Raw genomic sequence first — 23,472 nt, forward strand, 5'->3', positions numbered from 1 at the left:
CATTTACCAGATCTTTTTATTTCTTTGTGAAGTAGTTTTTCTACTAACAGTAATTTTAAGTACCTACAAAATTGAGAGATTTTATATATTTGAGAATGTAATAATTACCTTTATCAATTCAGATTGGTCTTTCCTCTATTTAGTAGAGAATTAAATTTGTAATTTATTTTAATAATAATATTGAAGCATACACACACACACACAGACTCTCATAGATGAGCATCACACATTTAATTTAGTGATTTATATAAAAACAGATTTTTGTTTGTGTAATTTGAATCGTTGTCCTTCAAGTCCATCTAAGGAAACACCTTTCATGACTCTTGGCTTTACATTATTGGGTTAGAAAATGTCTTGTGATTTGCAGAGTTTGCAGATCTGCAATATCAGTAGACGCTGTGGAGAAAGTATTATGGGGAGAGCAAAAGTAATGGTTTGTCTAGCTGGAAGGAGATTGAGAGAGGAGGTCTTTTGGTCCTGATGGACTTGAGAAATATGGAATCGGGCTTGATTTTAATTAGTAAATACCTTTTTTGCACATACTTTTCCAGAGCACTAGAAGTCCTAATTGAGGGAGATCAGTGTGTTTCTTCTGGAAAATATCACATATTGATATAATAGAGGGATGAAGTATTGCATGACCTCTTCAATTTTGATAACAATGACTTGTATTAATACATCTTGAGAACTACGTAAAACAGTATGCCATCTTTTGTGGCACTTTGAATTTGAACAGCATCAAAGAATTAGACCCTCTCCCTCTCTCAGGCTGTAAATGAAAATGTGTGTGACTTAGGAGTACAAATTTACATTTGCTTTCTGGTTTCTCAGGAAGTTTGTCAGCGTGTTTTACTACTAATTTTGCATCTTTATGCAAATGCTTTCTTAGGTCTAATACAAATTATTTTTGGAATAAAATGAATTGCCTAATTTTATTCTGCCTTGCCAGAATTTAAAATAGTACGTAACTTGAAGCCTCTGTTTAATGTGTTTTAGGTCGATGGTGTGAATATTCAGGGTTTTGCCAACCAGGATGTTGTTGAAGTGTTACGAAATACAGGGCAAGTGGTCCACCTGACCCTAGTTCGAAGGAAGACATCCTCATCAGCTTCTCCACTTGAACAGCCTTCCGACAGAGGTAATGGATTCCACTATCCTTCTCCCCACCATGTAGTCTGGGTTTGGAAGAATAGCTCATTTATGGAAGTTGCTCTGTGAGTCTGGGAAGGAAAAACTGCCCACCTTGTGTAATGCAGTGATGGAGAAATGAATCAGCTCATTTGTGCATGGAAGAAGAGTTTCCTTTGCCTATTATAATGTGCCAGTCCAAATGTTAGAACGTGAACCCTGACACGTAATAAGCTCTGATAGCTTCTCTAAATGGAGATGGAAATCATTTTCTCAGAAAGCTTCCAGATTTCATTTATTACTTACATTTGAATAATAAAGTTTTGACACCTCTTGTTCCAGGAGCTCTCATTCATCTAATGCTTTGACATTTTGTAAAATGCAGGTTTCATTTTACTTCCAGTGATATATTTGATTCTAATGTCTCTAGAATAAAACATGGATTTCTATCAAGAACATTTTTATTTGTAAAATAATGTTTATTATTTTCATTATAAGAATAGTAGATTTTCATTATGAAACAAAACCATAATTGTGTGCATGTCAGTTTTTAATTATCAACTTAGAAATGTATAGATCAACAAAATTTGACAGTCGTGGGGACACATATTCAATTTAAAATGAATGACTAGTTATATAACTGTAAGTAGGAATTCCATTAGAATTTATCAGAAGATGAATACATTTTTTTTCCCCTTCCTCTGAAGATAAAATAATCCTGGAAGCCTTTGCTTTCAACTGATATTGATTTGTATTTACATTGGAACTTTTTAACTTTTATCTGATGGTGGAAATTTTGCTGCTGAAAGACAGATGCCCTGTCAACTGCATTGTATGTATGAAATTCGAAATTGCCTAAATAGTACAAATTGTACAAATGCTATGTTAACCTTAAAAGGTTTACATAAATATTTATATCAATATAATGGTTCTAATAGCTCTGATAGAGCCCTTGGCTTTCAGTCTGCTATATCAAATGAAGTATGTCATCTGTGAATTAGCAATTCTTTGTTGGGCATGCCTACATTTTGAATTTGTACTGGGATAAGTTTTGACTCAAAACCTGCACCTCTCCCTCTGTGGTTTGGATGTCCTTCCTGTGTTTCACTAACACCCTTTGAAGAGCACTCACCTGTAGCAGTTATTAGTCTCCATTGTGCTTACCTATTTAATATGTGGCCACTGTAATGCAGGGTGGTGGTTATTGCCTTTGCCACCCACACCTTTGTGTGCCTTCCACACAATCAGCATTTAAGTTTGTTTCTCAGAAATAAACCACACAAATAAACCACACAGCTTCCAGCTCTTACACAATACCTTTCTCTACCATTCCAAGCCTTATTTTTTCTCCTCTAAACTCCTCCGTTTTGTATCCCCTATGTATACTTTTTTGTGTACCTATTTGTATACTATTTGTAGCATACAATCACTTCATTGTACTGCTTTGTACTATACACTCTAGTGTGTAGCTTTTCTCCCCAGTGACACTAGCGACTTCTGGCCAGCATTTCTTTTGCTAGCACTGGGCTGTGTGTTTAGTGTGTATTAATGCATTAATAATCTAAAAAATCCCATGTGTGGTTTAAAATCTCTTGTTATGATAATAGGAACTTTTAACTGGTTATAGTTTTCAAACTTTTATTATGAAAAATTGATAAAAAATATACCAAATACCTACCATTTAGATTCAGCAGTTATTATTTTGCCGTATTTGCTTCATCTATGTTTTGTTTTTCCTGAACCTTTTCAGAGTGAGTAGTAGACATCATGACACTTTAGCCCTACACACTTCGATCTGTAGCTTCTAAAAAGAAGGATATATTTTTAGATGAATATAATATCTTTATCACACCAAAGAAAATTAATAGTAATTCTCTAATGTCAAATACTCAAATACCCAAAACATACTTATATTTTCCCAATTGCCTCTAAATGTCTTTTATAGCTTCTCTTCCCACCATTCCCACCTCCAACCCCATAAAATCAAGATCTAATAACGCATTGCACTTGTTGCATGTGTTTTCTTTCTCTAGTTTCTTAAGAAGAATCCCCCACCCATGGCCCCATGGCATAAATTTGTGAAGGGATTAGTTCATTTGTCACTAGAATGCTACATTTCTGAATTTGATAGTTTCCTCGTCGTGTCATTTAACTTGTTTCTCTACGCACTGTTTCCTAGAAGCTAGCCTTAGTTAGATTCAAGTTAAATATTTTTTGTAAGAATACTTTTTATAAGTGATGTGTGATTATTTAAAACTAACTAAAATGATTCTTATTCAACCTTTCTTGTGTTTAAGAGATTCATAGTGATTTGAATGCTGGAGATTGAAAGTTTGGGATATCCTATTGCTTTACTTAGCTCAATTTAGCTAAGGGAGGGATCTCTGCAACCAGGCAAATTCTCTCCTTTTTCGTTCCAATTCATAAGGTTACCTATGTAGATTGTTTGTTATACTCGTTATGATGTTGTGCCAGAGCCTAGGAGAGCCCACAGCAACCAGTTTATTCTGCATGTCTCACTCTACCCAGCACGGCAGCAAGAGCATTAAGGCCCTAGTGCTCTTTTCCTTTTCCAAGGTTACATTGAAAAGCATGTACCACTTTGTCATCTACTTTACCTGCTTTTCTCTTCCCACTGCCTAGTTCCTTATTCTTTTCAGTACTACCGACAAATTTATTTTTTAAGGAATTGATCGGTTATACACACACGGGATTTTAAATAAAGGAATCATATATGACGATTGCTTGAGATGTTTGTCATGAGGTTGTGAAACAGAAGCACAGGAGTGGAGGAAGCTTACTTTAATATGGTCTTTAGCTGCTAATGATTCAAGTTAACAATTTTTATTTTAGGAACTGGTGTAGAACCCCCGAAAACACCGGCCCTCTTTCTAACTGGAGCAGTGAAAACAGAAACTAATTTGGATGGTGAAGATAAGGCAACTGAAGATAGAGGGGATAATCTAAAAAATGACAACATACAAGCCTTAGAAAAACTGGGTAGGCACAAAGCATTCAATTCAAAACAGTCAAAGTAATTTGACTTTCTCACTTATTAACCGTTTTTTTCTTTACAGTTAATATAATGTGAGAAGTTTTAGAGGCGTGAGGGTATTCTTAATATCAGCATCTTAACACTTGTGGCAGTTGGGGATCTTTGTACTAATTTTGAATGCCTTTTTATTAGTGTTACGACTTTTTTTCAATCTTGTCAGCATTTTTAATTACTGCATACTTTAGCTTGTATATTATTGATATAGCTATAGCTATATAGCTTATGTGCATACATGTAACAGTATTTCATTTCACCATAAAAATTAATAATGTATACTGTTTTAAATATTTCATCAAATCCCTGGGTAGCTATATACTTATCCTTTACTTTTTAATTGATGTGCAGCTTGGTTTTTTCACTTTGCACTTGGATACCTCAGCTACTATAGTTGACTGTTCTGCCAGCATACTGAGTAACAGTGTCATGCTGCACAGAGGTGCTCAGGAGCGCCTTGCCAGTTGAATGAAATGGAATACTTAACACCATTCGTGTTCCAGAGAAATTTTGGCTTTTGGCTTGGATTATCTTCTCTCGGGAAAGAATGGCCTAAAGGAAGGAGAAACCCCTCGTTCCAGTTAAAAACTTTCCTATAATTTGGAAATATACCTTGTTCTTTTTGACCTAAGTAGATTGCAGTTAGTCTTTGCTGTTTAAATTCAAGGGAACCCAGGTATACTTTCAGTGAACTATCAGGTGGAAATCAAATACATTCTGAAGTTAGAAATATTTTTAGAAATATTTTATCTTCTCTTTTTGGATCAACCTCACTACATTTTTCTTCATGAGTATGTATAACTTTAACTTGAGAGTAAGACAAAAATATTCTAACAGCTATGAAGTTAGTTCTTTTTTTTTTTTTTTGCACTATAGGAATGAAAACTTTTTTCCTTCTTCCCTTCTAGGTTTTTTAGCTGGCCTAATAATTAAATTGATATAACACAGATTAACAGGAGGAAATTTTGTGAGGCAAACGTGATAACAGTTGAAAATTTTGTATGTGTGGAAGCCCCATAAAAATATGAGAGCCAAGGACAAATTGAGGCTTATATGCCATTCTGAGCTAAGGAATGGGATAGGGGCCTGGGGCTTCAAAGGGGAGGAGGGTAAGTCACAGGACCATAAGAGGGGCAGATGTTTGGTAATGAGAAGTTTGTCTTGCCATGCAAAGAGGTCTTTCAGATAAAAGAAACTTCTCTCTGGTAACAGCTCTCCTGGGCCAGGCTCCCTATCTAAAATCTTTTAGGTAATTAAGGGAGAGGTAAAAGTTTTTCCCGAGTCTGATGGGTCTTGGTTACCTTCAGCTGAAAATAATCTACATCTCGGGGCCGACCCGGTGGCTCAGGCGGTTAGAGCTCCGTGCTCCTGACTCCGAAGGCTGCCGGTTCGATTCCCACATGGGCCAGTGGGCTCTCAACCACAAGGTTGCCAGTTCAATTCCTCGAGTCCCGCAAGGGATGGTGGGCTCTGCCCCCTGCAACTAAGATTGAACACGGCACCTTGAGCTGAGCTGCCTCCCGGATGGCTCAGTTGTTGGTTGGAGCGCGGGCTCTCAACCACAAGGTTGCCAGTTCAATTCCTCGACTCCCGCAAGGGATGGTGGGCAGCGCCCCCTGCAACTAAAATTGAACACGGCACCTTGAGCTGAGCTGCCGCTGAGCTCCCGGATGGCTCAGTTGGTTGGAGCCTGTCCTCTCAACCACAAGGTTGCCGGTTTGACTCCCGCAAGGGATGGTGGGCTGTGCCCCCTGCAACTAGCAACGGCAACTGGACCTGGAGCTGAGCTGAGCTGCGCCCTCCACAACTAAGACTGAAAGAACAACAACTTGAAGCTGAACAGAACCCTCCACAACTAAGACTGAAAGGACAACAATTTGACCATTGTTCCCCAATCAAGTCCTGTTCCCCTTCCCCCAATAAAATCTTAAAAAAAAAAAAAAAAAAAAAAAAAAAAAAAAAAAAAATAATCTACATCTCAAGGTGGCATATTTTGGGATGGTATATTCTGTTCCCCTTCATTGCCATTGGAATAATTATTTCATATCATCGTACTATGCATGTTTTGATCATTTTGTATAGTCCAGGACTTATTGAGCTGCTGAAATAAGTTAATCTCTTTCCTCTGGTACTTAGGCCTTTGGATTGTACTTTGAAACTCATGACTGTGCTTTGATTGTATGATTAAGAGGCAAAATACAGGGAAAAGAATTGAGGGTGACGTGTCAACATTATTTTATACATGTGTATGAAATAAATATTTAAATACTATGTTTTTAAGCTTACAATTTAACCAGTACTTTGCAAATTTTGTTCAAATTAGCTTACCAGATAAGAAACTGCGATCTAGAAGAAATTTAATAGGCAAGATGGTAAAACTCTTAATGTGATTTCTTATGGAAATGTTAACAGGAGTAACCATAAAGGTGCAGAGCTCACATGAATGATATTTTGCTTTTAACAGGATCTTTGGTTAGTTATCCCTGAAATGTAATCTAGCACATAGTTATTTCGTGGCTATTTCTTTGTAAATCTAGTCATTAAATTCTTTAGTATTCCTTACTCAGTCTCTGATTTCTGAGGTTAGCCTGTTTTATTTAATTATTATGTAATTAAATTTTATGTATTAAATTATAATGCATTAATTAAGTTATTATGTATTATGTAATTAAGCATCCAAGAAGAGCTGACCATGCTGAATGCTGAAAGAGCTGATATTGCAAGTTATGTTTGATTTTTAGACAGATGGTTATGGCAGTTGTGATAAGTGTTCTGTGACTTGTCCAGTCATGTGACAAAATTGAAAGTTTTTCTTCAACTTCAAGAAAAAAGGTGGAGGTTTGGTTAGTTTCTGCTACAACTATAGATATAAGTTGAAATAATAGTTTCAGTACTTTAACTTTTGCCTAGTAGGCATTATTCAGACTACCAACTGTATACTAAGTTTCTGGCTGAGAGCATATGGAGGACAGGCGGGACACTTAAAATCTGTCTTAGCTCTTTAAAATTATCCTACCTGTGCAAAAAAGACAATATTACTGTCAAGTAAGAAAATCATAAATATATAATAATGAAGTAGACACAAAAGACCAAAGTAAAATCAAAGTTCCTGTTGTATTAAAGCTCATGCACCCACTGGCTGAATTAAACCAGACGTGCCTTTATACTCACCCAGGTGAAAAGTCTGAATGGATTGTGTTAATATGCCTAGTTGACAGTAAAGAAAATTTTTACTTTTCCTATGGGTGGATGTAAGGTACTACTTTGAAGTGATTAATATTTAAATTAAATCCCTGTTTGTCCTAACATATTATAAAGCCAGATTCATTTTACTTGTAAACTACAGGAAGTTTACATATAAACCATATGTAATTTCAAATTTCATTTATGACTCATCATTTTCCTCTTCTCTTTTCAATATCTCTTAACAACAAAAGCTCCTTCATAATTTGGTCACAGCCGGTCTTTACATTTTACATTAGTCTTGTAAGTCACCTGTGATTTACTTTACCTAGCAGACTTCAGTTAATGCATTTTCCTTTTTATTTATTTCCCTTTTACTTACTGAAACTGCTGTTATTGAAGAATTTAGTAGTTAAGTGTGTTTGGCTCACAGTAGCTTCAACATTCTTTTTTATTTAATCCAGAAAGAGCCCCTGACTCTCCAGAAAATGAGCTGAAATCCAGATGGGAGAAGCTCTTGGGCCCTGACTATGAAGTAATGGTATGTTAAAATCTTTGAATAAAAAACACTCATGTCTCATTTCATGTCAAGCCCTTAACTCCACAATTTAAAGAAGTGGGAGAGTCAAAGAGTAGTCAATCTGCCTTTATTTTCCCCCCCTGCTTTTCTTTCCTATTAAATCAATCAATTTTTTTAAAGCATTTAAGCTATAAGAACAATTAAGGACTGCACACGCGTTTCAGTTACAATTAGCAGACACTCAGTTCATGCTGAAACCATTTTAGTCGACAATAGGCAGAAAAATGTTAGGAGAGAGAGAGCTTGCTTTTTAAATTTATAACCTGTATCAGCTGCTTAAAATTGCTGGCATTTTTATGATTGTTTTTATGATCTGTTTGTTTTATTGTACACTGAAAGGGCTGTGGATATTAGTCCTATGTTTCACAAAGAATCTTACAGTTTTATGAGAAAAATGAAAGAATGATTATCAAATATATTTGGTAGAACAGGAAGTAATTTAGGTTAGGTATAAGTTTATGGTGCCAGTGGTCCATTAGACTTCCTTTCACCTGTTATTAGATTCATTGAGTAAGGGATTGATTACATTTCCCCATATGAATCCGCATGAAAGCAGAAAGCTGTGTTTAGAAAAGCCTCTATAGTGTTCACTAAATGCGTTTGTAATAAAATATTCTATTAAATTTCTATTGTCATTCACATTTTCTTACACATGTTTATCATTAGTACTTGACTGGTTGGAGGTTTTTTTCTCATCTTGGTTCAGAATGTACAGCCACCATCGATTGTGAGCAATTTTCCAGTGTCCTTAAGATGAGTCAAAACATGTCATACTTTTTCTCTTCTTGCTAATTTTGTACCTGCATGTCAGTCCATATGAACTACTGCTTCTTTACTTCATAGATTTTGAATGCCGTTTTGTCATTAGGCTATCACCTAGCAAATGAATTATTCTATCCTTAATGGTTTGATACTCAAAGTAATTTGGTGTATCAGTATTTATAAATGGCCAGTTTTGTGATGGGCTCTTATTTGTTAAAATTTTATCCTCCTTATAACTACCCTTCCAAATTTCACTGATCACATGGAGAAGTATTAACCAGGGCTAGAAAGAGGGGACAGAATCTGAAGTAGGAAATTTAAGGTGGCACCTTTTTCATTATGAGTTGTAACTTGTTCTGAGGGAAAGGAGCAGAAAGGAGAAGACAGGCAAGGTGCATGAATGCCTGCATGTATGTACTCCAAAGTTTCTTATTTATGTCCTTCCAGAATCTACTTCTCTGCAGTGCAATACTTTTAAAAGCTTTAGTTGGATCATTGTTTAACTTATCTCCTCCGTCCAGATGCGCCATATTTTATTAACAACTTACAGATGTAAATCATCAGTAAAGTATTTTGCTTGCAAGCCATCCACTCCTGTGAATGTCTACCACTGAAACGTAGACTAGTTTTAGGCCAGGATTAAACGCTTCAAGGGTTCCATGAGCTTCCCACCAGTCCAGACCTTTCTGTCTATGTCTTTGCCAGCTATTTCTCCTAGGGAAATGGTTTGAGATTGTTGGGGAAAGTCAGACGCTTCAGTTTTTCCACACTTGTCTGACTTTACTGACCTTGAAAACTTTGTTTCAAGTCTTGAATTTGAAAGTAAAAAGGACCAAACTCTTGGTTTTGTCAAAAATAAAAATTTTATGGATTCAATATAATGGAGGATTGTATTAAAATTTTAGGGATCATGGATTTTTAAAAAATAGAATATGTATTTCCCATCACCTTCTGGTTCAAATTTTGAATAATTTAGGGAAAAAGGTTGCTGTGGAAAACAATAACTATAAAAAGGCAAATATTCTGTGAAATTTTACATTGTATGTTATACTTATAGAGTTCAAAAATAATAGAAAAGAGATTAGAATGCAGGTCAGATGCATTCTGTCAGATGTAACATAGATTTTACAGATTTTTTTCAGGAAACCCAGGAAGAAATAAAGTTATGCTTTTACAAATATTGGAAACATTTTTTTTTTTTCTTGTAAATTTAGGTTGTTACTTTGGACACACAGATTGCAGATGATGCTGAGTTACAGAAATATTCAAAGGTGAGCATTATTTTTAAAAATATTAACCAGTTTTTTTTTTGTTGTTGTTGGAAGAACTTTCTCTAAGTTCTTGTTGAAGAAACTAAATTGGTGCTGTAAACTAAAGTTTCCAGAATTTAGTCTTAGCTGTTTTCTTGAAATGTGGTGAGTTCTCACTTACGAAAGGTGATGGTTAGATACGCCTGGGAAGAACTTGGGGTCCCTGTACCACCTCCCAGAAGCTAACACTCAGGTTTGACTCCTTTGCTCACCGTGAAGGTAGTACACAGAGTAACATTGTGCAAAGTGTGTGTTAGCTTTTCAGATATTATAAGAAGGCCTTTTAAAATGTTTCCTAAAAATCAAGACCACAAATACAGACTTTAAAAAATCCTTCAGGTCCAGATGGTTAAGGACAGAAAAGTGGTTTATCTTTCGAGTATAGGCAATGTTTTTTTCTTGAACTTAAAAAATTTATAGTGAGAGCTTTATTTCTAATGGCAAAATGCCAGAAGGTAACTTTTATAGCTTTTCCCAACATTTTTAGTGTCCTCTCACTACAAATTAATTTTATAGTTCTTATTCTGGATAATCAAAAGCCAGGGTAATTGAAATGTAGAGAAGGCTTCTACGTGTCTTTCTCGACAAATGATGAGAAAGGTAAAGTTTCCTTGTCAGAATAGTTTCAAAAATTATCCTATAATGCTGTATGGGGTATATGAGCTTAAACTCTGCTGTCACATGTGTGTTACGAGCTGTTTAGTCCTCAACAGCCCAGCTTAGTTCCTGTAGATTCATGCCTATGGCTTCTAATATGGAGGCAGTCCATCTCATATTTGTTTTTCCTCTTTTCCTGCTGCTTCTGTTTCTCCCAGCATTATTGTTTTTTTCCAAAGAACCCTTCCTTCTCATGATGTCCCTGAAGTAGGACAGCTTCAGTTTTTTTCATTTTTTCCTCAAGTGATATTTTGGATTTATGCTCGACCCATTTGTTCATCTTTCTGGTGGCCCAGGGTATCCCAGAGCTCTCCTTTAACGCCATATTTCAAATGGATCAATTTTTTTCCTATCAGCCTTCTTCATTGAGCAACTTTCGCATCAATACATGGTAATTGGGAGTATGAAGGTGTAGATGATCTTTGCCTTAGTCTCTAATGACACATCTTTTTGCTCTTGGTGAGCTTTCCTAATTATTCAACATTCATGTACTTCAGGAAGTGATCACCAGGTAAATCCAGCAACCATCTGACACCATACGATGCTATCACAATATTATTGGCTATATTCCCTATGCTGTATATTATATCCCTAGGACTTATTTATGTTATACCTGGAAATTTGAACCTCTTCTTCCCCTTCCCCTTTCTCCATCCCTTTTTAATTTGTCAATTCCAGTTGACATTCAGTATTATTTTATATTAATTTCAGGTGTACAGCATAATAGACATTTATATAATTTAAGAAGTGATCCCCCTGAGTAGTATAGTACCCATCTGATACTATACATAGTTATTATCATATTATTGCTGAGTCCTTGTTTTAGTTTTCATAGTTTTCTATTCTAAAATTTCTGTTTTATTCCTTTTTAGATTATAATTCTTTTGGTGGAATTCTCAATTGAAAAAAAAACATCTCTACCTGCCATCTTTTTCTCTATTTCTTGAACATATTAATCATAGCTTATAAGGACTTTAAATAATTAATTCCATGACCTGTATCAACTTTAGATTGTTTCTACCATTTGATGTTTTCTCTGATTATAGTTATTTGATTGTATCTCTCATCATACCATAATTTGAATGAATGCCAGACATTTTGTATACCAACTACAAAAGGCTTTGGGAGATGTTATCTCTGTCCAATAAGAAGATAGAGTGTGTGCATGCGTGCGTATGTGTTTGTGTGTGTGTGTGGCGGGGGCGGGAGTTCAGGATGGGAATGGTAATTGTCTCTGAGACAAGGCAAAGGTACAGTTCTGATAAGGTTCAGACTATCTCTGCTTTTCCTTTGCTCCAAAGACATAGCCTTCCAGGTTATTCCACATGAGTCTGGGTGTATTTACCAGTTGGTTTCCTCTTCCTTTTGGGACCAGAATGCCATTTCTACTGCTCAGTATTTTGGGGCTGCTGAAATCTTTGCTTTGTTCTTCAGAGGTTTCCTGATTAGCTTTTTAGCCTCCCTCTCCACATAATGTTAGAACTCAAGAGAAGTCCTTGGTGGAGAACATGCCATAGCTCTGGCTCAGTGTATCATGCAGTTCAGCTTTAGTTATCTGTCCTCTCACGTTCAAAGCTGTAAGACCCTGTATCATCATATTCTATAATAAGTAAAAAAGGGTAATAACCACATTTTGTGTACGTCTTAAAGAATGTCATTGTCTTTCTCCAGGCAGAAGATGTTCTCTCTCACATTTATTCCCTAGTTCCTTACCACCAGTCTCACTAACTTTACAGATCAACTTCTATGCTACACACATACACACACACATACACCGTAACCCTAGTATAATGGTGTGCAAAGGCTTTGAGTTGAACAAACTTTTAGAACCACCTTATAGAAACTCACCAGTATATTCCACTGTGCATTCATTCATCATTCATTCACTCATCAAACATTTTTTAATATTTAGTCTATGCTAGGACCTTTGTTGGATGCTGGGGTTTCAGAAGAGAACCAGCAGAAAACAATCCCTGCCCTGTAGAACTTATATTTTAGTGGGAGGAGATAGAATAAGTAAGTTGCATAGTGTGGGTGAATACTATATGTTATGCAGAATATGAAGGTAGGGAAGATGGATAAGGCATTCAAGAGAGTGTGAGTTTGCAATTCTAGATGGGTTGACCAGGAATGGCCTCATTAAGAAGGTGACATTTGGGAAAACACTTTAGGAGGTGAAATAGTAGCCGAAATTTTCTTCTGCATAGTATGAACAATACTACCTATGTCATAGGTGGTTAAATATAAATATATTTACTAGATGTCTTAGTATAGGCTCAGTGCCAATACATTAGAATTGTTCACTATATGGTAGTTTAGTTTCCCAGTTGTGTGCTTCATGTATTTTTAGACTCTGACCTTCAAAGGCTCCTTTTTAAAAGTTATTTTTATAAGTTATTATGAAACATTTAATTATTTAATTGAAACTTAGTTGTGGCAAAAAGTTTTTTTTATTTTATTTCTTGCATTGGAAGAAAAAGAGTAGCCCGTAATTGCACTCTTCTCCTTTCATATTTAGTTGTTACCTGTACATGTTTGCATATTTGTAGTTGGTATACCTATCCTTTTGTGTAATATATGTTTGAGAGAAGGGAGGTATACTTTTTCCACATACCATTGTCATGCTTATTTACTTTTCCCCATTGATTTCTTAATTATTACTGTACACAGATTATTTCTTTATTTTGATGAATTAAAAAAAAATTAAATCCCCTTAAAATTGGAAGTTAGTTAACTCAGTTGCTTCTCATTTCTCCCTACAATAATTGAAGGAGACTAACCTATCCAAACCCATTTCACAGATGAGGATACTAAAGTTTGCCTCAAATTAGACAGCTAGACAGCAGAGGCAAGTTGCAGCTCAGAGTGCATTTATTCATTTCTGAAATAGTTACTGAGCTGCTAGTCTCTGCCACACGCTGTGCTACCACCTAGAGGAAGCAAAATGGAAAACGTAGTCTCCCAGAGCTTATATTCTGGGCTTGGGGAGGGGCATGATGATAAACAAATAAAAAATAACTTGATGAGATAGTTGTAGGTTGTAAGAAGTGATGTCAAGGAACACACAGGGTGATGAGAGCACAACTGGGGGCCCATTTTAGAGAGAGAGCCATGAAGAGCCTTCTGAACTCAGGCTTGAAGGCTAAGAGTGTGGTGAGCTGGGAAATAGGTGAGCGGCAGGTACAGCAGCCTCACGGGGGTGGAGCGGGCTGGCATGCGGGAGGAATGGAAGTCTAGGTCAAACTAAATGAAGAGTAGAACGTTGTTAAATGAGGCGTGTGAGGAAGACCAGCTACTAGAGAGCCTTGAGATGCACGGTGGTGAGCCTGGCCTTTATTTTCAGTGCCAGGAAACACCAGTGGAAGGATTTAAGCAGGGTCACGATCTGAGACTGACGCTGTAGGTTTTTCCTCTGTCCCCTCCCCTTTCTGATGAGGAAAATCATGTTTCCTGGCTGTCACTGGTATTCCTAAGGGTCTAGTTGTCTTTAGATGGTTACTCTGGTTTACCACCTCATAGCCACCACTTTTGAAGGGACTATGATTCAAGAAGCATCTTCATATCTTATGGGCCATTGTTAATAAATATAGTTTCTTTGGAGGTGGATGGAATTGTGGGGGGAAGGGAGATGAAAGTCATTTACAGTTGCTTGAGCATTAGCTGCACTGCTTCTAGGAAGCTGTTAATCATGACACAAGAATAGTTTTCCCGCATCTGGGGAGACTTGCCCTTTTAGGGACGGCTTTCTTGGCAAGTGTTTACTAGTAAGATAATCACAGCGCTGTGAGGGAGAAGCATTAAGCTCATTCCAGTGACCTTTCGCTGGCCATTAGTTGTAACAGGAGTGAGCATTAGTAATATCCTTGGTGTGGGAAACAAAAATACCAGGTCCTGTTCTCTGGTTTGAAAAGGCAGACTGACACATTTCACTTTATTTCCTAACTAAATTGTACTCTCTGAACCAGAGGGCATTAAAATGTGAGTTTCCTCTCACTCTATATGAGCAAATACAATTTTTAAGGTAGTGGGATATACTGGGCCCTCTCACAGTTGCAGTGAGTGTTGACACTTAGTTACCAGGGTCAGTTCTTTGCTTTAAATACATTTTCTCTTATATTTCTCACAATTGCCCTATTCAATAGGTCAGCAGCTCTTGCTTCTTTCCCATTTCTAATATGTGGAAACTGAGGGTTAGACACATAAAGTGACTTTCCTAAGATCATATGCAGCTAGTAAGTAGCAAAATCAGGAAGCAAATTAAGAGTTATCTGGCTTCTAAGTCTGTATCATTCTGTATTCCTTTTTCTTTTGAATAGGTAACATATGGACGAGACAAAATTTAAAAGTTATGGAAGTACGCACTGCAAAAAATGTTTCTCTCCCATCCCAGTCCTCTTGTTCTCTTCCTCAGAGAAAACCAACCACTGTTACCAGTTCTCAACATACAGTTGTATTCTTTGCTAGTCTCTTTTTGAGTGGAGAACAGAAGACACAGAATCAAATTATTGTAGAAACAGCGGTTATCGACTAGGACAGGTGGCCTAAGAGAAATATCAGAGAAGCTTTTTAAACATTTACAGGCCCTGTTTTGTTCCTCTTGACCGATATTGTGATTCTGGAGGTTTGATGTAGGTCCCTAAAGGAAATTTTGATCCCTTCGTTGCTTCACTCCCTTGAGAATTATTGCTCAGGTATTGCTAAAATGCCTTATGTGTATTCAGGGAGGAGGTGTCCCTTCCTCAAGACAGATGAAGGAGGTTTCTTGGGAGGATCGCATTTGAACTATACTGTGAAAAATAGGTTTGGTGAAATAACAGTGGATATTCCAGGTGGAAGAAATACCATGAGCAAAGACAGAGAAAGAGTCGTAAGTGCAAAGTGTTAGATCAGGTGTCAAAAGCACAAATACCACATGGGCCAGACAGGTAACGTAAATGATATCTAAAATAAATGGCAACTGATGCTTGACCTTGGTGTTAGGTAACTGAAGAGAACCTTCAATATATTTCTGTACAACAGAACACATAGTATGTATTTTTTGAACATTCAGAATTAAAATTTTAGATAGGTGGTAAAGACTAATATAAATCAAACTCTAATGGACTGATTGATTGATGATTGTCTTGCATAACTCTGAGTGAACACACCTAACTTTGGAGGCCATTATGCTGTCTTTCAACCTTCGTTTAAAAGTTGTAGCCTCATTCTTAGAAAGTTTGCTTCTTACTTGTGGTAAATTTAGTAACTCTTCCCCTCTAATCTTTAAACATAAATGGCTATTTAATATTGTGTGTGTGTGTGTGTGTGTGTGTGTGTGATAAGAACCAATCATGGGGTTCTTTCAATTCTATTTTATTTCGAATTCAACATTTTTGGAAGCATTCTCCCCCATCCCACTGACATATCTATTCCTTTCCAGAAGTTTTTGTCCCCCCCTGAAACAATATCATTTATATTCCCACTTGAGCATTTCGATGTCTTGTTTTAGGGTCCTAACAGTAGAGGTTTTTGGAAATAAATGAGTTGCAGTTTGTTTCATGACAGGTCTCTCCACTCATGGGTTGTAGGCCTCTAGGTTTCTTGATCTCATTTGATCTTTATCGTTTCAGCACTGACGGTAAATCACACTATAGTCACACTTTTCTTGGATACATTTCCTTGCATCTTTTAGTTGTCATATCAGGATCATGACAATGCTGCTACTCATTAGCTTTGTCAATTTAAATAGGACCCTTTGCAAAGTGCATTGAATAAACATCAAAAAGCTTCATATGCAATTTGTGTGAAGATATCACTCATCTGTCTATTGTATTCACTCCTGTCATTTTAGCATTTTCTGGTCTCTAAGAACTCAGAATACCGTGGGGGTGGAGAACTGAAAGAGACAGAGGAAATGGTTGATTTGTTGCTAAGTGCAACTGGGACAGTCTTGCTCCTGTGGAAAAGACTGCCACTATGTAACACGAAGTCTTAGAAACCCAACTGTACTCTGATTGAGATTCAGAGCTAATGTTAGGTAGGCCTCATTCACCTGGACAGATTTCATAAACATCATTTCTGGTTTATTTGTGCAGGTGATTAAAGATGGAATATGTGTATTTTGTTCGTGGTTTAAGTTTCTAGGGAGCGTGTGATGTTTATAGGTATCTGGGGGAATAGCCCAGAAGGGCAGAGCCCTGTATCTGTAGGGCAAGGGATTCCGTGGGTGAGCCTCACTGCTCCTAAGTGTGCCAACCTGTTATTGATGTCTGCTGTTCATGGATATGGGGAATGGGGTCAACCATGTGAATAGAGCAGGACTGATAAGGGGCTGGAATGGGAGATTAGAATCAGTTCCCTCCTTAATCCTTTTCATTTTCATGGTGGGGGCACATTATTATATAAATAGCAAAGATCTCTCTGTGTGTACAGTGATGTCTTTGTTTTAATTTGGGCACTTAACTTCTATGCAGAAATGGCTGCCACCATCTACTCAGTGGCTCAAACCAAGAATTTAGCAATTCATCTTTTTTACTCACCTCCCACAAGCAATCTCCCAGTACTGCTTTGTGGGGCTGACTCTTTCTTATCCTTCAAGTCTCACCTTAAATGTGTCCCCATTTCTGTGAAATCTGCTCTGACCAGCTTTCCGAAATGGCCTCAACGGGTTGTATCTTGATCCAGATTAGTTCCTTCATAGCGCTTATCACAATTCGTAATTATTTGTTTATTTTTCACTTGTTGCTGGTGAATTCTTTGTTTAGTTGTTTGCTTGTATCTGCTTTCTTTCTTGCTTGTTTATTGTCTGTCTCCAAACTAGATGTTAGTTCCATGAAGGTAGAGACTGTTTCTTTCATTCACCCTGTAATTCCAGCTCATAGCTCAAATCCTTGCGCATAGTTTATACCCTATAAATATATGCTAGATAGCATATTCAAACTAGATCACAGGTGAGTAGTATGCTGGTAAAATCTAGCTCTCCAAAGGAAAAATAAAGTAGTTTCAATTTGTAGCATTTACCAGTATTTGTGGTGTAAATAGTCCCACCGTGGCAGATTTCAAGCTACCAAAATGACAGCACTGAATACTGAGTTGGGAAGAGAGTCACAAGAGCACTTCATTGTTGCAGGTTTCTCTGTGGGAGCAGGACTGTTTAATTACCCACCCCAGCTGCATTTAGCGACTAAACAGATCAGTCATTTCATCCGTCTCTCAGTTGTTCACCCGCTCAATGTTCACTAAGTTCTTAAATAACGAATATTTCTACCACACATGTATAATAGAAGTCACTTCAAAAACATAGATAAAATGTGGTCAACATAATTAGGAAGCGATGGACTTTGAGTACTTATTACATTTATTTTTAGTATTATTTAGTTGTAACCTTATATAATTTAATTTTCAATAATGTCTATATTTAACAACTAGCTTGCAGAATTCCTGAAAATCTGCTCTTGCAAGAAGACTTCAACACTCCACTAGAGATGACCTGTGGGTGGACCCACTGACGACTCTGCACTAATGTTTGGCTCATAAACAAACACTAATTTGTAAATTGTCATGTGGCTGAGAGTTTTTATTTACCTTGTATTACTATCGAAAACAATACTGATATCTCCTTCTAGCTTGATATCCATGATTTGGTACAATGATTAGACAAGAGACTAAGGTGGCAACAGTGAGAAGTAAAGAAATCACAGAGAGGGAATAAGAGTAAAGACAATCCGAATCTTCCACGTAGAGTGCTAGAACATCTTATTGCCACAGGTAGTTGTAGAGCCTATCTACCGGGGCTTGATGGTCAAGAGCACTTTGAGAAAATTAGCCCAGGGCCAGAAACCCCTCATGCTTATTTTAAGTCATTGCTTGCCACTTCATATTTGTCTGTGTCTTTACTGGGACAGAAATGAGCCCCGGATGGTGTCTGAGTCAAGGCCTGTAGAACTCTGGGGACTCAGAACAGATGACTATGGGGAGGTGACAAGCTCAGAGATCACAGAGAATAGGAAATATGAGGGGGAAAGCCATGTTGTGGATGCATTGCCACCTTCTATAGGATTTTTTTTCTCTTTATCAAGTATACAGTGAGAGGTGGGGCTGGTATTTTCAGGTAAATAGACTATTGATATAGGACATATAACTCATAATTAGTAGCATTTTACCATATTTGATTTTATACAGTCACAATTAGAAATTATTAGCTTCATCTTTGAAAGTCAAGGGAATGGAGTTTGGTGAATGCCTTTGACCTTTACAGCCAACAACACTAAGATACTAATCTCTTTACTTTGATATTGGCTAGTTTCTTAACCCTTGACTTATTCCTTAGCTCATATGAATCCTTTTAAGCCAACAACATCCATCTTAGGGTGGAGTAATGATTACCTCTCTTATTAGACACCCCAAATGTCTAATGATGCCTCCCCCCAAATCAGAAATTTTTCTCACTTAAGTTGGTGAGATGGAAGAGGACATCTTGAATGAGGTACCATCTTTTATGGATTAGTTCAATTAGCATTTAAAAATTTTTTTTCTTTTAATTTTTCAATTACAATCAAATAACATTTAATGAGCCCATATTTAATGCCTGGTACTGTTCTAGGGTCTGGGGTTATACAGTGAAAAGATATGGTCTCTGCACTCACACAGAGGGAACAATCAAGAAAATGGAAATTTTAAACACAGTGCATTGTGAACTGTGATGGTGGTGTGTACAATGTGGTGTTGGAGCCCAGATGTAGGCAGATAAACTCAGATATCAGGAAGGGCTTTCTGGAAGTGACACTGCTTTGGTGTTAAAGTTGGAATGGAAGTTCTTTAGATAAAAAAGAGGATTTAGGATGTTCTGGGGGATGGGAAGCCGGGCAGAAAAGTGAAACACAGAATACAGACTGGGAACTTTAAGAAGTTTGGTGTGCCTAGAGCTTGGAATTGAAGGCAGGACTTTGTACGTCTGCCTCTCCATTCCCAGGGCATCTAAAAAGAAAAGAGGAGTAAAGACAAGAAGACAAATAACTTCATATTTTACTTGAGGCTAATTTTCCTGTTCTTGTTCTCAGTTCGGATTTTGGTGATCTGATTCAAGGGATGTGAGTTTTCTGTGAAATACTCAATGGAAGATTCACAACCAGATGTGTTCTTGTCATGTTTGATATTATTGTTCTGTATTTTGCTACAGCTCCTGCCCATTCACACTCTGAGGCTTGGCATGGAAGTGGATTCCTTTGATGGGCACCATTATATCTCTTCGATTGCTCCAGGTTGTCCTATTGATACACTGAGCCTCCTTCAACCAGAGGATGAGCTTCTTGAGGTAAAATTTATGAGGGAACACACACACGGCAGGAATTTTTAAGCTCCAGGAAAATGTATTCTCACCAGAAATCCATTGAGTTACATTATCACCAGTGCTAATGTAATATGACCCACTTAGATTGAAAAATCTTGGTGACTATGGTTAATACAGTATTATATACTTCAAGGTTTCTGAGAGAGTAGATTTTAATGTTCTCCCTATACGTACACAAAATGGCAACTATGAGATGATAGATGTGTTAACCCTATTGTGGTAATTGTGTCACGATTTATGTATATCAAATTATCACATTGTATACCTTAAACTTACACAATGTTATGTGGCAATTATATCTCAATGACACTGGAAAAAATAAAATAAAAGACAAAAATACTAACTGCTTATGTAATGATAAAGGAAGTCGATAATATGCTTTCAATTAATTTCCACTACCTTGTGGGACTCCTGATATGTCCATTTGAGTTTTTGTTTAAATATGTCCGTTTGAGTAAGAAAGAAGTAATGTCCAATTTTGGTTTGATAGCACAATTAGTTTTTTTTGTTAGCAAAATTATTTTTAAGAATCTGATCCCTGACCTTTATTTGCAACATATAGTCACATTTGTTTTCAGGTTTTGTTGATTATCTCTCATAAGGATTAGAGCTGGATGACTTCAAATTTGTGTATTCTTGATTGGTTTTCAGACTAGCTCCTTGGGACTCCCTTCCCAAAACATGGCAGCCTCTAGTGGGCTCACTGAGGTTCCCCAGCTGCTCTTCAGTCAGAGCCAATTCTAGAACACTTCTGCTTTGGCATGACTTTCTTGAGAAATTTTGTTAGATTGGAAAGTTCTGTGTCTAACACAGCAAACAAACAAAACACCATTGAAACCCCTAATTTTACATATAAGAAAATAAGGCATTGATTTCCCCCAACTTTATATACTGGTAGAATGATGATTTTAGTTCATGTTTTCTAACTCCCTTTCCACTGTTTTTTAAATACATCTCACTACTTCCTAAGTTCCTTAAAAAAGATGTGGGGAATGATCAAACTACGGAAGACTTTGTAGAAGAGGGTTCTTTCACTAAAGAGTTAGGAGCCACAGAAGCCCTAGGTTAGATTTACTAAAATCAGCCTAGTAGTCTTAGCCAAGGTTAGAATCCTATGAGCCTTAATTGTAGAGATTTCTTCCTAAAATTTTTGTTTGCTCAAAGTGTGAAATGACCAGCACAGCAAATAGTTTTCTTGGTGGGTGCAGCTGCATACTTTTAAACAGTGTCCAGCCACCCAGAAGAGTATGTTCAATTTCAAGGTCAGAGGGAAAAGTACTATGTCAAATTCTGTCATAAGCATAGGAGAGCAGGGTGTTGGCGTCCTGTTGTAAGATGTAGTAAGTTACTTATTTTTAGAGGTGTTCAAGGAATGATATTGGGATGCTTATTGGCAGATTAATGCTCTAGATTTTACTATATCACTTATGGGTTTTGTTTGTTTGATTCTGAATCATGTTCCTTTCTGATTTTCAGGGCATATGACATAGTTTTGTGGATATCACACATGACAATCTGTAGATTGACGATCATTTGGAAACCATTTCTCTGACATGTAGTTGTTAGGTACTGGGATATGAGATGTGTTTGTTTGGGAGATGTGGAAATATGAGCAAAAATCAGTTTAGTTCACTTTTTTGTGATAAAATGTACGTAGCATAAAATTTACATTTTAAGCATTTTTAGTGTATAATTCAATGACCTTAAGTATAATTTACTACTGGTATATGATAGGAGATAAAGAAATGTTAGCTGGATCTGAGGAGAGCAAGGATAAGTGGTCCTGGTCATCAGCTGAGTTCTCTGTGCCTTAGCCAGGATTAGAAATCCATGGGCCTTTCTTTTCACCTTGTAAAAGAATGTGTTGTGATACAGTAGCATGAAGACCTGAATTCATAAGTGTAGATTTTTAGTGAAAGAACTTGGGATATGGAAATAAGCACAGGTTTGAAAGTTAGAAGAGCTATTTTCGGTTCTGAATTTGCCACAGCTTAACCATGTTCCTGGGCATGTCACTTAACTTTTTTGAGAATCAGTTTCTTCGTCAATAAATGCCTACTTCACTATGTATTTGTGAGGCTCTAATGGAAATATTGTACAAGTAAACTATAAAGGATAGCTTACTATTGGCAGTAATTATCACTGGGAAAAGGCACAAAAAAATCTTTCTGGGATAGGAAGAATGAGGGTTGAATGAGGTAATGTAGTGGCACAATCCTTGTACAGTATTAGGTACTCTGCAAATAAGTCTGTGTGTGTGCGTTTTCTAATCACAGTCTGAACAAGTGAGACTTGACAGCACTTATGAGGGTCTCAAGTTGAAGGGCCTAGAGACATATTGTGAACTCTAAAATAAAAATTGGCTGCTTCTGAGTAACTGAATATAGAAATTAAAAAAAAAAAAGTCTGTAAAGTTAGCCAAATAAACTCCCAAACTTAAGAAGTGTGTGTGTGTGTGTGTGTGTGTGTGTGTGTGTGTGTTTAATGTACTCCTTAGAGTTTAAAACCAGAAATACAAATATGCTTTGGGGTTAGAACATTGCGCCAAGTCTCAGCCCAGAGCAGCTATTTACAGCAGCCATAAATCCCCTTAGATAGGAGTTGGTAATGGGAAATGTGACCAATCCCTTTAACAATAGAGAGTAGTGAGGAGGACTACCAGGCACTGCTATAATAATTGGAGACAATTCAAATGAATAAATAATGAGCTAAATAAATATTTAAATGTACTCTAAGATAAAAATCTGAAAAGTGATTTTCTAATTTGTTGAAGTACTGTAAAACACAAACTAATACTTGCGTATGCGTAGAATTCCTGCTTTTATTGTATGTGTTTGCTTTCTTTTTAATGTAGGTTACTACCCATTTGGTTGGTTTTAGACCTTTCTGTGCTTTGGCACCATGGACATGGTGTGGCCAGTGATGGGTGCCTCCTTACCCATTTTTGTATGAATTTGGACTTGTAATTCTTCCAAAGAAAACCTTTCATATGTTGCTGAGCTTGCTGTCCCTGGACTCCTTCATAAGTCATAAAGTCTTGGGAGACGATATTTACTTCTCCACTAGGACTAGCTCCCTGAAGCACATGTGGGTCTCTTTACTATGTGGTGATTTTTTTGTAAATAATTAAGAGCCAAGGAGATTGTCTGGCCTGATGGCTAAGTGCTTGGTATATTCCAAGCCTCAGAGTGGTTCCAAGGGACGATTGATTTGGGGCTCAGATCACTGCTGATGAGATGCTTCCAACAACCCACTGTGCTCTTATTCTCTGAGCAATGACAGATTTTGTGGAAAGGTTCCTCCCAGGAAAGGCAGCCCTGCCGGTTATCTGGACATTAGCAGTATACCTGTCAGAAATTAATGTGAGACCAGAAATGTCTTTATCACTAATAATGCTGCTAAACCGTCCTAGGAAGGTAGGAGTCAGATGTGAAAAGATTATTTGTTGCCTGGATGTGCTCATGCCTCCGCTTTT

General features: G+C 37.0%; 1 protein-coding gene across 8 annotated transcripts in view; it reads left to right on the forward strand.

The window, feature by feature from the left end:
- Positions 1–23,472, forward strand: part of PATJ (PATJ crumbs cell polarity complex component) — a 301,329-nt gene that overhangs the window by 36,649 nt on the left and 241,208 nt on the right. For all 8 annotated transcript variants that reach the window (XM_019731220.3, XM_074334813.2, XM_074334815.2 and 5 more), the window contains 5 exons: positions 997–1,138; positions 3,982–4,128; positions 7,825–7,901; positions 9,917–9,973; positions 19,827–19,961. In XM_019731220.3, the coding sequence (XP_019586779.3) occupies positions 997–1,138; positions 3,982–4,128; positions 7,825–7,901; positions 9,917–9,973; positions 19,827–19,961 (558 nt within the window). The remainder of the gene's footprint in view (positions 1–996; positions 1,139–3,981; positions 4,129–7,824; positions 7,902–9,916; positions 9,974–19,826; positions 19,962–23,472) is intronic.

The sequence above is a fragment of the Rhinolophus sinicus genome, chromosome 14 (assembly GCF_057876585.1).
Source record: "Rhinolophus sinicus isolate RSI-liver-muscle chromosome 14, RSI-T2T, whole genome shotgun sequence".
In the NCBI taxonomy this organism is placed as follows: Eukaryota; Metazoa; Chordata; class Mammalia; order Chiroptera; family Rhinolophidae; genus Rhinolophus; species Rhinolophus sinicus.